This window comes from Nycticebus coucang, chromosome 19 (assembly GCF_027406575.1).
Source record: "Nycticebus coucang isolate mNycCou1 chromosome 19, mNycCou1.pri, whole genome shotgun sequence".
Taxonomy (NCBI): Eukaryota; Metazoa; Chordata; class Mammalia; order Primates; family Lorisidae; genus Nycticebus; species Nycticebus coucang.
The window spans coordinates 41,610,271-41,623,221 of record NC_069798.1 but is presented as its reverse complement, the minus strand read 5'-3'; the positions used below and the strand labels follow the sequence as shown (position 1 = coordinate 41,623,221).

Genomic DNA, 12,951 nt, shown 5'->3' with positions numbered 1-12,951 from the left:
AAAATCAGACCCTGATTACATCTTTCCATTCTAAAAAACATGTTTGTTTTTTCTTACCTTTTAAGAAAACCTGCAGGTTCAAACAGTATTTTTGTTGTTGTTGTTGTTGTTGTTGTTGGTTTTTTTATTTTTTATTTTTTTTTTTTTTGGCCGGGGCTGGGTTTGAACCCGCCACCTCCGGCATATGGGACCGGCGCCCTACCCGCTGAGCCACAGGAGCCGCCCGGTTTTTTTATTTTTTTTATTGTTGGGGATTCAATGAGGGTACAATAAGCCAGGTTACACTGATTGCAATTGTTAGGGCACAGGTCCCATATGCCGGAGGTGACGGGTTCAAACCCAGCCCCGGCCAAAAACCACAAAAAAAAAAAAAAGTTCAAACAGTATTTTTTTAGTAGTATCTCTTATGTTTTGACCCCATAGCCTGACTGCACTACTGATTTCTTTTTGGTTTTGAGCCAGAGATGATAATGTGAAGTTAGGTTTAAATACCTTAGTGCTGCTTTATAGCAAGCAGTTGATGAGTTCAGGGAAATCTGCAACTTGTGAGGGACTCAGTCTGATGAACTTTTTTTTTCATTTTCGAGATCAGAGTCTCACTTTGTTACCCTGGGTAGAGTGCTGTGGCGTCATAGCTTACAGCAACCTCACACTCTTGGCCTCAAGCAATCCTCTTGCCTCAGCCTCCTGTAGCTGGGATTACATGAGCCCACCACAATACCCAACTAGTTTTTCTATTTTTAGTAGAGCCAGGATCTCACTCTTGCTCATGCTGTTCTCGAACTCCTGAACTCAGATGATTTATGTGCTTTGGCTTCCCTGAGTGCTAGGATTATAGCCACCACGCCTGGCCTGGTGAACTATTAAGTCCTCAAGATGGGTGGAAGTCAGTGGGTAAAAAGTATAAGTAGTAAGGAACAAGTCTAGGTTTTTGTTGCTAAAAATTCTAAGGCATGAAAGAATTTTATCTCATAATACTCCTTTATATCATGGTTTTCATCTCAAGCCTTTGTCATGTTGAAGAGAGTTTGAATACTACGCTGATGTCAGCATTCTTGTGGAATAACTCAACATGTTATGTTGTAACTTTGGCAAACACTCATTCGAAACCAGTTAATATATTTCTGTGTTTTGGGTGGGATTTAGGAGGCCTATGTGATTTTGTTTCACTTAAATTTGGCTTGTATATCTTTTACTTGATTCAAGTGCTTTTTTTTTTTTTAATTGGGTAAAATACATGACATCACTTAAACTTTCCAATGCAAGTACAATTTAATGACATTTAGTACATCATAGTATTATTGCAGCCATCACCATACTCTAGTTTCAGAACATTTTTGTCACCCCAAAAGGAATCCCTATATCCATTCAGCAGTCACCTCCATTCCCTTAAACCCAGAATCTCTGGTGGCCACTAAGTGACGTTATAAGTTTATGTATTTAATACTACTTTGGACATTTCACATAAATGGAATCATCATTGTGGCCTCTGGTGTCTGACTTAATTCATTTAACATAAAGCTCATTGTGTTGTAACACGTGCAAAGAACTTCATTCCCAGCCGGGCGCAGTGGCTTACGCCTGTAATCCCAGCACTCTTGGAGGCCAAGGTAGATGGATTGTCTGAGCTCATAGGTTCGAGGTCAGCCTGAGCCAGAACAAGACCCCGTCTCAAAAAATAGCTGGGCACTGTGTGGGCTTCTGTAGTCCCAGCTATTTGCGAGGCTGAGGCAAGAGAATCGCTTAAGACCAAGAGTCTGAGGTTGCTGTGAGCTGTGATGGCACAGCACACTTCCAAGGGGGACAAAGTAAGACTCTGTCTCAAAAAAAAAAAAAAAGAACTTCATTCCTTTTTATGGCTGAATAATCTTCCATTGTATACCACATTTAATTTATCTATTCATCAGCTAATTTGGATTGTTCAAATATCTGTGTACAGTTTTTGTGAAACCATCTGTTTTCACTTTGGGGGGTATATACCCAGGAGTGGAATTGCTGGGTCACGTGGTAGCTCTGTATTTCACTTACTAAGCAACTGTCAAACTGTTTTCCAAAGCATTTACATTTCCACCAGTGATGTAAGAGGATTCTATTTATTTCACTTCTTGGCTGGCACTTCCATTCTCGAATCTGAATTGTATATACCTTGTTTGGGTGGCAGTAGAAGGGAAGAATAAAGCCACTTCTTGATCATATTTAAGATTATTCTGAAGAAGCTAACCACACAGAAGATTTGGAAATCTGCTTATCTTGTTTTCTAATAGAAAATATGGTGTTTATTTAAAAATACTTAACTATGTTACATATGTCCTCTGACCTCTCCCTGATACCTAAGGTTCCGTGTGGTTGCCCGAGGCATGGCTGCCTTCCTTTCAGTTCAGGTTCCTACAGAAGACCAGATCCGTTTGAAGCCTGGCTCTGAATTACATCTTACCCCCAAAGCTCAGCAGGTCAGTATTTACAGTGGAAGTTAGTGGTTTTGTAGCACATCTTCTTCAAAAGGTGGGGAAGTGGCAGCTCTAGCCTGGAGACGCCATGACCAGATGCTCTGGAGTGGCGCATGTTCCCTGCTTAATGGAAAATGGTTGTATGTGCCCACCTCAGAGTATAGATCAATCCTTGAAAGCACTTGGCTGAGAGCAATGTTACTGTCCTTGAGGAAGAAGTAAGGCCCTGGGCAAGCCAGTCTCAGATTGTGAATATGAAATATGCTCTGACTTGCCACATGCTGGGGCTGGACCTGGGGGCTGGCACAAGGGGCATGGCCACATTTGAGATGGTGGGAAGTTAACCAAGCTTTAACTGGGAACAAAGAAACTGGATCCTGTTTTGTGAGTCTGTTTGCTGATGCTGAAATAATCTGAAATGGACAGAATGGTAGCTGTGAGAAATTCCAATTTGTTTGAGAAACATGGAAGACCACGTGGTGGTAGTCGCATTCCTATAACCTACAAACAAGCTGGCCAGTACAGTACAGGTGTGCAGTACAAGATGGGGACCAGCATACTTGGGTGCTTCCTATGTGGCAGGCACTGTTCTTAGTTTTAACTCACTTAATATTAATGAGCTCAAGTTTTACTTTACTCATTTAATCCTCATAACAACCGTATAGCACAGGAACTATTATTATCCTGCTTTTGTGGATGAGAAAACAGAGAGAGGCTAAGTAATTTGTCCCAATAACAAAGCTAGTACGTGTTGGGGCTGGTTCATGCCAGCCAGTCAGACTCCAGGCTCTTCCACTCATCACTATAAATAGTAGGTGCTTTAACCCCCGTAGCTCCTCTGATGGTGCAGCTTTATCAGTCTAAGCCAGCCACATTCAGTGTGAGATCTTGGTTATTAAGGGCAAGGATCTGATGGTACAACTGGTAGGTTCTTTCCAGGGATCTTGGCTTATAAAATACTTGATACTTGTCACCCACTGTTCACCAGCTGCTGTTTGAATCTCCCGTTGTCTTAAGTGAAATAGTACAAGTGGGCAGATGAGTCTTCAAGAGTAGCTGTAAAATCCCTGAGATGCATTGCAGGATGTATTGAAAAGCTCTTAACTCTTTTATGGTCACTGGTACTTCGAGCATCAGTACTTTGCTTTATCCCGGGCATGGGTCACCCAGGCCTTGTCTCTTTTTGTCTATATTCCTTCAGACTTAAACTGATGTCTCCATAGGATTTTCAGACTTGAAAAAAGTCATCTTTTCATAAAATGATTAATCTTAGGCAAACATCAAAGTAGACCATTTGGGTGGCTAGATTTAAAAGTAAAAAGGGAGAGGAGAGAAATAGAAGGAAGATAGAAGGAGACTGGTTCATGGGTGTGCCTGTCTCCTCTCATTCCTGTTCTTTTTTTTTTTCAAGTTTAACAAGAAATTTAATGTTTTTTCATTGCTCTAATTCAAGCTCTAACATTATCATGTTGGCAAACAAAAACAGGAAACAACAATAATGAGCTCCACTGAGCAAGATATCGCCACATGTTGACATAAACACAGTGGTGAGACACTGATATACCAAGGTTATGAAGCCTTCTTGAGTTGTTTGTACAGTATGCCAACATAAGCACCTGGTGGCAAGTTCACAAACTTAATTGTCAGAGCTTATATGAATACTGGTTGGGGAGGGACGTAATTCAGCCCACAGCAATTGCTAATAAGAACAGTTACTGCTACTACTTGGAAAAATTTAACCACTGAAAAGCCCAAATACAAATATGTATGTAGGCTGCACAGTTTTTCTTGTGCCGCAGGGTCTAATGTGGCCCATCCTGGCACTAGCAGTTCAGAACAATCCATCAACACATTAATAGGTGTGAAACATTCTGCAGGGTTCACAGGGAGCGTCTCTCCACATGGCTGGTATCATTTCTGTCACATTGCAGATACAGGGTCTGTGTGTCTCCCACAGACATGAAGCAATGTCTTCTGGGCCCAGAGGAACAGTACTCGAGCAGCACCAGAGACAGCTGCCTGCCTAGGACAGAGACCTTCCTGGCCTTTGAGGAGCCCATGGGCCTCACGCTGGCCTCAGTAGCACTCATGCTGGCTGGGCTAGCGGTGCTGGTCCTTGGGGTGTTTCTGAAGCACCGGGACACACCAGTGGTCAGGGCCAACAACAGAGCTCTCAGCTACATGCTCCTCACCTCTCTGGCCCTCTGTGCCCTCTCTGCTTTACTCTTCATTGGCCGTCCCACCGCTACCACTTGCTTCCTCCGCCAGACCACCTTTGCCATTGTGTTCACTGTGGCTGTCTCCTCCATCCTAGCAAAGACCCTCACCGTGGTCCTGGCCTGACCAGGGGACAGGGTCCAGATGTGCCTGGGACCCAATGCCTCCACCTTGGTGGTCCTCGTTGCCTCCTTAGTGCAGGTTGTTCTCTGTGGGGTCTGGATGGGCACCTCCCCACCTTTCCCAGATAGGGACACAGTCTCAGAACCCAGCCACATTGTCATCCAGTGCCAGGAGGGCTCTGGCATCGCTTTTTCCTGTGTGCTGGGCTACTTGGGCCTCCTGGCTGGGTTCACCTTTTCTGTGACCTTCCTGGCCAGGGGTCTGTCCAATGCCTTCAACGAGACTAAGTTCCTCACTTTCAGCATGCTGCTCTTTTGCAGTGTCTGGACAACCTTCTTGCCCCTGTACCACAGTGCGCTGGGCAGGTCCACAGTGGCTGTAGAGATCTTCTCTATCCAGGCCTCCACTGGAGGGCTGCTGGGCAGCATCTTTATCCCCAAGTGCTATATCATCCTATTAAAACCGGAGCGGAATACCCCAGGCTGGTTGAGGCTAGGACCTGGGATTAGTGGGAAAAACAGAGCAAGGAGCTCCAGAGCCGGCATCTGCACAGACCCACACCACAAATTTTCACAAGCCAGTCCTCCCTGAAGACATTTGGGCCATTGATTTGCATTCATTGTTTCCAGGCATGCGGGGGGGGGGGGGGGGGGGGGAGAGTGGTCTGGCGCTGCGACAGCATCACCCACCCAGGCGCAGCTTCAAACACCTGCGCCCGGACAGGTTCCAGCACCCCAGAGGCCCGTTCCTGTTCTTAGATTAAACCCTGTTCACACAGCTCTTAGTTTTGTAGCAAAATCTCTTTAGTTGTTTATTTTCAACCCTAGGACTTCAGCTATAGCCCACCTGATAATTAATTTCTAAGCTACCATCCTCAGAAAAAAATCTTCTCTAAAGAAACAAAAAGATAGAAAAGTCTCCCTTTTCATTTTCTGAACCAAGCAAACTTCATCTTTTAATATATATTCTCTAGCATGGTGGTTCCGCTAATTGGGATGGGAAGGGAGAGGGTAACTTCTTGGGGGTGGGGATTCCCCATTGAGGAAGGGCATGTAATGTAGTCAAGACCCTGCGGTGGAAGAGCTTATGCAGTTGGAAACCAAAACTCCACCCCCCAGAACCTCTATTCTGACTTTTTGTTTTCTCAATATACAGTCTTTTTCCCTTCTCTTCTCCTATGAAGGAATGGAAATTAAAGTTATGGAGTCAAGAATGTGTTTTTTTCTTCCTCTGAAGAGAGAGGCATGGGAGCCTTTCCTCCCATGATTCTGTGCCGTTTTTTTTCAGACAGAATTGGGAGAAACTTAAACTGTATTTTATGTCTTGGTGAATTTAAGGACAGATTTACCCTCAGTGGTGCTTAGTAACTGGTTTCTTTAGAATTTCAGTTAGTTTCATATGACATTACTTTGTAATCTGAAGATCAATTCAATAGCATATTAAATAGGTCTCACTGTAGAGAGATGCGGCCAGTGCCTGTAATTTCCAGCTGAGCTCCAGGAAGAGAGGGAGGGAGTAGGTGATCTGATGGGGAGGACCCTGAGAGGAGGACAGGTGGGACTCATGAGAATGATGACAAGGCAGGGTTCAGAAGAGGGTGTGGCAGCAGAGGTGTGTAGTAGTGAGACCAGCCTGCTGAGCAGTGGCTCTGGGTATGGAAGCATTGGGAAATAGCATGGAACAGGAAGGCTGCAGAAGCCAGAGGGGCTTGGGTTGCTGGCTTCCTTCTGGTTGTGGTCAATGTCTGCCTGTCAGAATCCTAACCTCAGTTTTGTAGACTTCCTTCCCCTTAGGCCTCATGGTTGAACCAGGTAACAAAGGTAGGTTGTACTCTGCCTGAGGCAGTCAAGTTACGTGCAAATGTGAAGTTAACCCTCTCGTCTTCCATGTCTTGTAGGCTCTGAATGCTCTTGAATCCATGACATCAAGTAAGCAGTATGTTGAATACCAGGATCAGATATCACAAGCTGCCCGATTTATTAAGCATCCTGGCCATTGCCTCCAAGATGGCAAAAGCTTCCTGGCTCTTCTTGTTAACTGTCTCTATCCAGAAGTGCATTATTTGGACAACATACGATAGTAATACTGAGGCTCTTGAAAATTTCCCTTGCTGTTTGTTTACATTTAATTTTGCTGTTGCACAAGTAACTTCGCTCAGTTTCACCACAGAGCTCAGTTTGGCCAGCGAGTGTTGACCGAGGTGCAAGTCTAGAGGCATTAGATAATTCTGTGGTTGTGTGTGTGTTTTCTTAGCTCTTAAAATTTTATGGGGACTTTGTAGTTTTTAATGTTCATTCACAACGAGAAACTTAACTCAGTTCCACTTGGGTACAGCCACTCACAGTTGCCAAATCACAGTCCCAGTCATCTCACAAGACCTCTAGATGGAGTTCTTTGTATGTCTCCCCGTCTGTCTCCCTGTTTTATTTAAATGTTAAGACTCCTGTCCAGATCTGATGACTCTGGAAGTTGTGTAGAACCATCACTTTTGAACCCTGTTTCTGTTCCTCCAAAGTAAAAAAAAAAAAACAACTTTGAAAACTTCTACACTTCTTAAATGTAGAGAAATACGCTAGATTTAACATATTATTTCTCTCAGAAGGGAGATAAAGTGAGTCCTATAAAATATGATCACTTTATCCTGATCGTGGTGGATAGCACAGATGGTGACAAGTCCATTTCCATCCAGTCATGTGTCTTCATAGAGAGAGAACTCCCTATCTGAATTGGGGATGCAAGCTGGGTGGTCCTGGAGGAGCATGCTTTTTTTGCACAGGTGAATTTTGTTGGGTCCATGCAGTGGGAAGTACAGGCAGGGCCGATCCAGTCACCAGCGTCCCTGCATTCCCTCACCTTCTACCCCAGCCTCATTCTCATCACCTGCTCAGCCCCTGGCCACTTGACTGTCTGTTCTCTGTTTCTTTTTTCACTCCATACAAGAACTCAAATGAAGCCCATGGACCTGCTGGACTGTGGACAGTGGGTCAGGCCAGAAGAACTACTGAAATTTGGCGTTTTTAAATAGCCACGTGCCTTCTGTTGTTCACGGTTTATTCATTACCAAAGCCTGTGTGTAACCTTGCCTTCTTCTGTTGCCATCTTCTTGTTCATGTTATTTTCCTTAGGAATTAACAGTTTGACTTTCATCATCAGATTCATAATTCTGTCGCCTCGAAATGGGCTTTGTTTGTATAGCCTGCATAATGTGTCTTTGTTTACAGCTTGTCTGAAGCCCAAGAATATTTACCTATAATTGTCTAACAGCCACCAAGAGCTTTCTGTAAGGGGATAAGCATATAGTTAACAGTCATAATCTCTTCTCAAATGTCCTTTTGGAACTCTTCCCCCAACCTTTGGAAGTCTGTAGGCACCCCTCCTTATTTCGGACTTCTTTCGTTGGGCGGAAGAATCCTGCCTCACAGACATGCTTTGCAGCTCTGACAAGAACATACCTTTTGGGCCTCTGGGGTTTTATGGTCACAAAGGGTCCGTCTCAGAGGGATATGTCTCAGCTTTTCCTGTTTTTGCTTCCCTCCACTTTCAAAATCAGTTATCTTGTTCTGTATCTAGGAAAAGTTTAGAAGCTGTGGACAGCTTAATTGGCAACAATGATTTTATGACAGGAAATATTTTATGTGCTGTTTTCTTTGAGGGGTTTGTAATTATTGATGTCCGAGAATGTGAAATTTTTGACATTATGTACATTTTAAAAAATTATGATTAATCTGCTAATTTTTGAAAGTTTATAATATAATGTATTTGATCTATAAAAATTATATAAGAATAAAATCAATCTTTGGTTGTAACTGGTAAGAATCCCAATTATAGAGATATCACACTGTCCGGTAAAATATTTCAATTGTTAAAGGTAATGTAGATTTTTATGTCTCATGCTTCTAATTTATTGGAGCTGTAACTTGATAGTCAAAGATGATCAGTAAAAGTGCTTCCTCTTTAACTCCTTCGTGCTTAAATTAACTTCAGAAGGTTGACTCAACTCATAGGTTCCTGTGAGTTCCTCTCTGGGCTGAGAAAGGCTGTAAAGACACTGAGGCAGTTCAGAACATGGCCATGCCACTAGTCTTTGGGGAAAAAGGCAACAGATAGGCCAGCCTACCTATTGGCTTGCAGGGGTACTGAGCTTTTGCTTGAAAAAATTGTTGTCCTCCAGAGAGTATAGGGTCACTGTTGCAGAGACAGTGACAGTGCTACATGTCAGTATTGGGATCAAACAAGACCAAGGCCAGCCTCCTGGGTCAGGCGGTATAGAGGGTGAACACTGCATGCTTCGACTTCACACGACGACCAGCACTGGCATCAGGCTCAGATAAGGACGTCTGACAGGTTCCTGGGAGCAGGAGGACAAAGCATTCTGGTGACCATGCAAAGCATCTCTTGCTTCTCTATTCATCACTCGCCGCCCTGCCATGCACAGATGGCTCAAAGAGGCATCACCTCCCCTCTTCACATGGCTCCACCACCTGACCAGAACTGTGAAGGGCAGAATGCTGGAAGGCACTGGATGTTGAAGAAGGCAGGTCTTGCCACACGTGGCAGTGGAGCCAGGACCCAGCCATATTTATTTCCAAAGCTCCAGCACACACAGGATCTCGGCTTTGAGACATGGCTTGTTTCTTAATTTCACATCAGTATGCTGGCTCAGTCATTAAATGCTTCTGCTCCTCCGGGGGGTTGAGCCTGAGTCTCTCAGTTCTTTGAGGTTAGGGGAAGCCTAGTCCAGGAAATGAAAATCCACAGAACAGCCTAAGCTCTTTTCTTTTTTTTTGTTCTTTGTAGATTCTTTATTTTTATATTTGTTGCCTTTTTAGTCCAATAGAGAATAGGTGATAACAAATAGAATACACTTTGCAAAAGAGTATAGGAAGTCTCACCCTACAAATGTGTGTGTGTGATCTGCTAGACATACTTAATGTTCAAGAGCATTCTCATGGATGGAAAGAACTATGTTCTTCTATTAAACAGTCCTGTGATGCCACTGTCAGAGGCCAAATACCAGAATTCACAGCCCATACTCAGTGTAGTCTTTCTCAAGTTAGAAGCCAAATGACACAGATTTTATCAGTGTTTTATGGGACCTTTTTTTCTTAACAAGTATAATCAGAAATGCTGATTCTTAAGACTTAACCTAAGCTCTTTTCAATCAAGTGACAGCCTCCTTATTCCCCCTGATGAGTCACCAGAATCATTGTGTCCATGTCATACAAGTTACGAGTGAACCTATCCTCCTTCCTTTTGAATGAAGGTCATGTGTAAGTTTTCACTTAAATTTTTTAGGTGGTGAAGTCTCACTCCATCACCCAGCCTGGAGTGCAGTGCAGTCTCTGATCTCATGGCCTCAAGCAGTCCTCCCAGCTCAGCCTCTTGAGTACCTAGTACTATAAGTGTGGACCACCATGTCTGGCCTTCACTGGGTTTTTATTCCTGAAATTAATTTATTCTAGGGCAGGAAGCAAATGTTTGCGAATCAGAGACTTAGAAAGATCATTAAAGCTCACCTACTCCCACTGCTGGGAGTCTTTCGGCCTCTCCTCTGCTGTGCCCAGTGCCTGGCAGTTCGGCCCTGCTGGGGAAGTCCAGACTGCCTTGGTGGCTGTGTTTGTACTTCTACTTTATATTGCGCCCAGATACCTCCTGGTAGTAGTGCCTGTTGCTTGTGGGCCTGCTGGGAGAAGTCCAGGCAGGGGCTGCTCTCGCCCTGTCTCCAGAGACCTTCAGGCATCGGCAGTCACATCTCTTACACCTTCCACCCCTCAGTACTCCGCAGACCAAATGCCTTTGTCTTTAGTTAGTCCCCTCCCACCATGGTGTCTATGCCCAGGTTCATCCATGTTGCCCTGAAAGGGCTGTGTCCAGAATGAGCAGGCCACGCTTCCTTGAGGGTTATGGCCCTATTGCCTCCTTTGCCTCATTCCAGCCCTTGCCCTGGACTAAGGTCGTACTAGTGTGCTCTAAGCAGCATAGTTTCCTACCATGGACACTTGGATGGCATCAGCTTTTGATAGCTGTCCCTCATGGTTAGCACATTAAACCAGCAGCAAGTTCAAACTACAAGCCTCGGTCATCATCCGAGACTGCTGTCACCTACATTTGAGTGATGGGTCTGACCGTAGGTACTGTGCGCTTAATCCTTCGCTATTCTGCTCTTCCTTTTAGGTCAACCTTACAACTTATTTTAAGATAGTAGCTGATCGGGCGGCGCCTGTGGCTCAGTCGGTAAGGTGCCGGCCCCATATACCGAGGGCAGCGGGTTCAAACCCGGCCCCGGCTGAACTGCAACCAAAAAAAAAAAAAAAAAAAAATAGCTGGGTGTTGTGGTGGGCGCCTGTAGTCCCAGCTACTCGGGAGGCTGAGGCAGGAGAATCGCCTAAGCCCAGGAGTTGGAGGTTGCTGTGAGCTGTGTGAGGCCACGGCACTCTACTGAGGGCAATAAAGTGAGACTCTGTCTCTACAAAAAAAAAAAAAAAGATAGTAGCTCTGATCAGTTAACATCTTACTAAGCAAGGTGGAGAATGTACTATTGGGAAATACAAACGTATGTTGCTTTAAAAAAATATCCCCAGGTGGGGCACTGGTCCCATATGCTGGAGGTGGCAGGTTCAAACCTAGCCCTGGCCAAAAACTGCAAAAAAAAAAAATGTCCCCTTCTGTGTTCTTCCACTTCTGTCTGGATTGTGCTGTGAAAGTTCTAGACTTAGTAGTACTGACTTCTTTTGGTGCATGACTTCCGGGTTCCAGAGCATGCCTCAGGCAGGCATCAGAGGTCCTGGAGCAGCTCTATTTGAAGTTTCCTTCACTATGAATAGGTTCCTGATTCCTAATGACAGTAACTTGAAAAGAAAGTTATACTGTGTACTACTGATCCTATTTTAAGATAATGAAATGGCTAAGAAATGTTGATTATAACTTTTATTTTTTAATGTACACATGTAATGCCTCCCATTGAACACCAAGAGAATTTATTTTTCTTTCTGTGGTTTACAATCACTTTTGTGGAGATAAATACTTCTTAAGTGTATAAAACTCTTTTCCTTCCCACATGTTTAGTGTGACCTTTAATTTTGGTCATTAAGTGTGCAATATTCACTTATTCATTGTTCGGCATTTTACATGTTCATACAAATGACAAGTTTTTACATGATGGTGAGAAACAGGAAGAAATGAGAATTGGTTAAGTAAACTTCTGCAAATAAACTAGATTCAAATTTAATTCACATATGGTGGGTCTGTCTTTTGTTCTGGGTAAGTTGGTTGGCAGGTGGTCTTTTCATACATAAATCACACTAAGAAAAATCTTAAATAAACTTGTAATGGGTAAGATCTTTAGTCTGTGGCCTTTACCACAATGGGTGAGGCCTCTAGTTTCAGAAAGGGTGTATAACTTTAGGATTTAAGAATTGGCCTGGATAGGAGGTTGCCGTTGATCCCAGGAGAGGACCTGGTTAGATGAACCTCTGTAATGTGTCCTTGATCTTGGTACGAGGAGGGCCATAAAAGCTGCACCAAAGACTTCCAAGGCCTGACTTGTGATGAGGTGGGGGTGCAGTTGTTTCTGGGAGGCCAGAGCTGCCAGGGGAGGGCATTGTAACCCAGCTTTGTCATGGTCCCCTAGAGAAAGCCACCTGTGGTGCTGGACCATCAGGGAGCTCCTCTTTAGTGTAAGGTGTGCCTGGAATGAGCCTTGGTGTGGTGAGAGGGTCTGTACATTCCTTTTGGGATTAACAACAATTTGGAAATCTGCAAAGACAGACCCTCTGGGGGTAGGGTGTGTCTCTCACCCTTGCCTGGCTGGGTTGGGCTTCTTTTCCTAATAGAAATCACAAAATTTAAGTGTTGGCAAGTGGCTTAGCTAAAGGCAAGTTGTTCCACCTCCTTCTAGTGTAGAAATCAAGTTAACCATTTCCAGACCAGGGGGTATCTTTGGGGGACACTCGCTGAAAGAATTGCTGCTTGGATATGGTCTGCGCCACCTTCGGCAGCTTGGAAAGGTCTTCATCTGAGGATGAAGGACTCACGATCTTCCTCCAAAAATTCTCCTCCTCTGAAGACAGCCCTCTTCCCTATCTTTTTTTTTTTTTCTTTTTGAGACAGAGTCTCAATTTCTCACCCTGGCTACAGTACCATGGCACCATAGCTCACAGTAACC

At 44.2% G+C, this 12,951-nt stretch overlaps 2 protein-coding genes across 2 annotated transcripts in view; both read left to right on the top strand.

The window, feature by feature from the left end:
- EPG5 (ectopic P-granules 5 autophagy tethering factor) overlaps window positions 1-12,015 on the top strand; it is a 130,330-nt gene extending 118,315 nt beyond the window's left edge. Inside the window, exons 43-44 of the mRNA XM_053571604.1 lie at window positions 2,336-2,450; window positions 6,685-12,015. Of these exons, the coding sequence (XP_053427579.1) occupies window positions 2,336-2,450; window positions 6,685-6,867 (298 nt within the window). The 3' untranslated portion in view covers window positions 6,868-12,015. The remainder of the gene's footprint in view (window positions 1-2,335; window positions 2,451-6,684) is intronic.
- On the top strand, window positions 2,459-5,416 carry LOC128571833 (vomeronasal type-2 receptor 26-like). Its single transcript, XM_053571605.1, has one exon. The coding sequence runs from the start codon at window positions 4,407-4,409 to the stop codon at window positions 4,788-4,790; it is 384 nt and encodes a 127-aa protein (XP_053427580.1). The 5' UTR covers window positions 2,459-4,406; the 3' UTR covers window positions 4,791-5,416.
- Window positions 12,016-12,951: the final 936 nt, after the last annotated feature.

Excerpts from the sequence above, each read along its gene's own strand:
- LOC128571833 (XM_053571605.1), top strand. The coding sequence starts at position 4,407 with ATGAAGCAATGTCTTCTGGGCCCAGAGGAACAGTACTCGAGCAGCACC.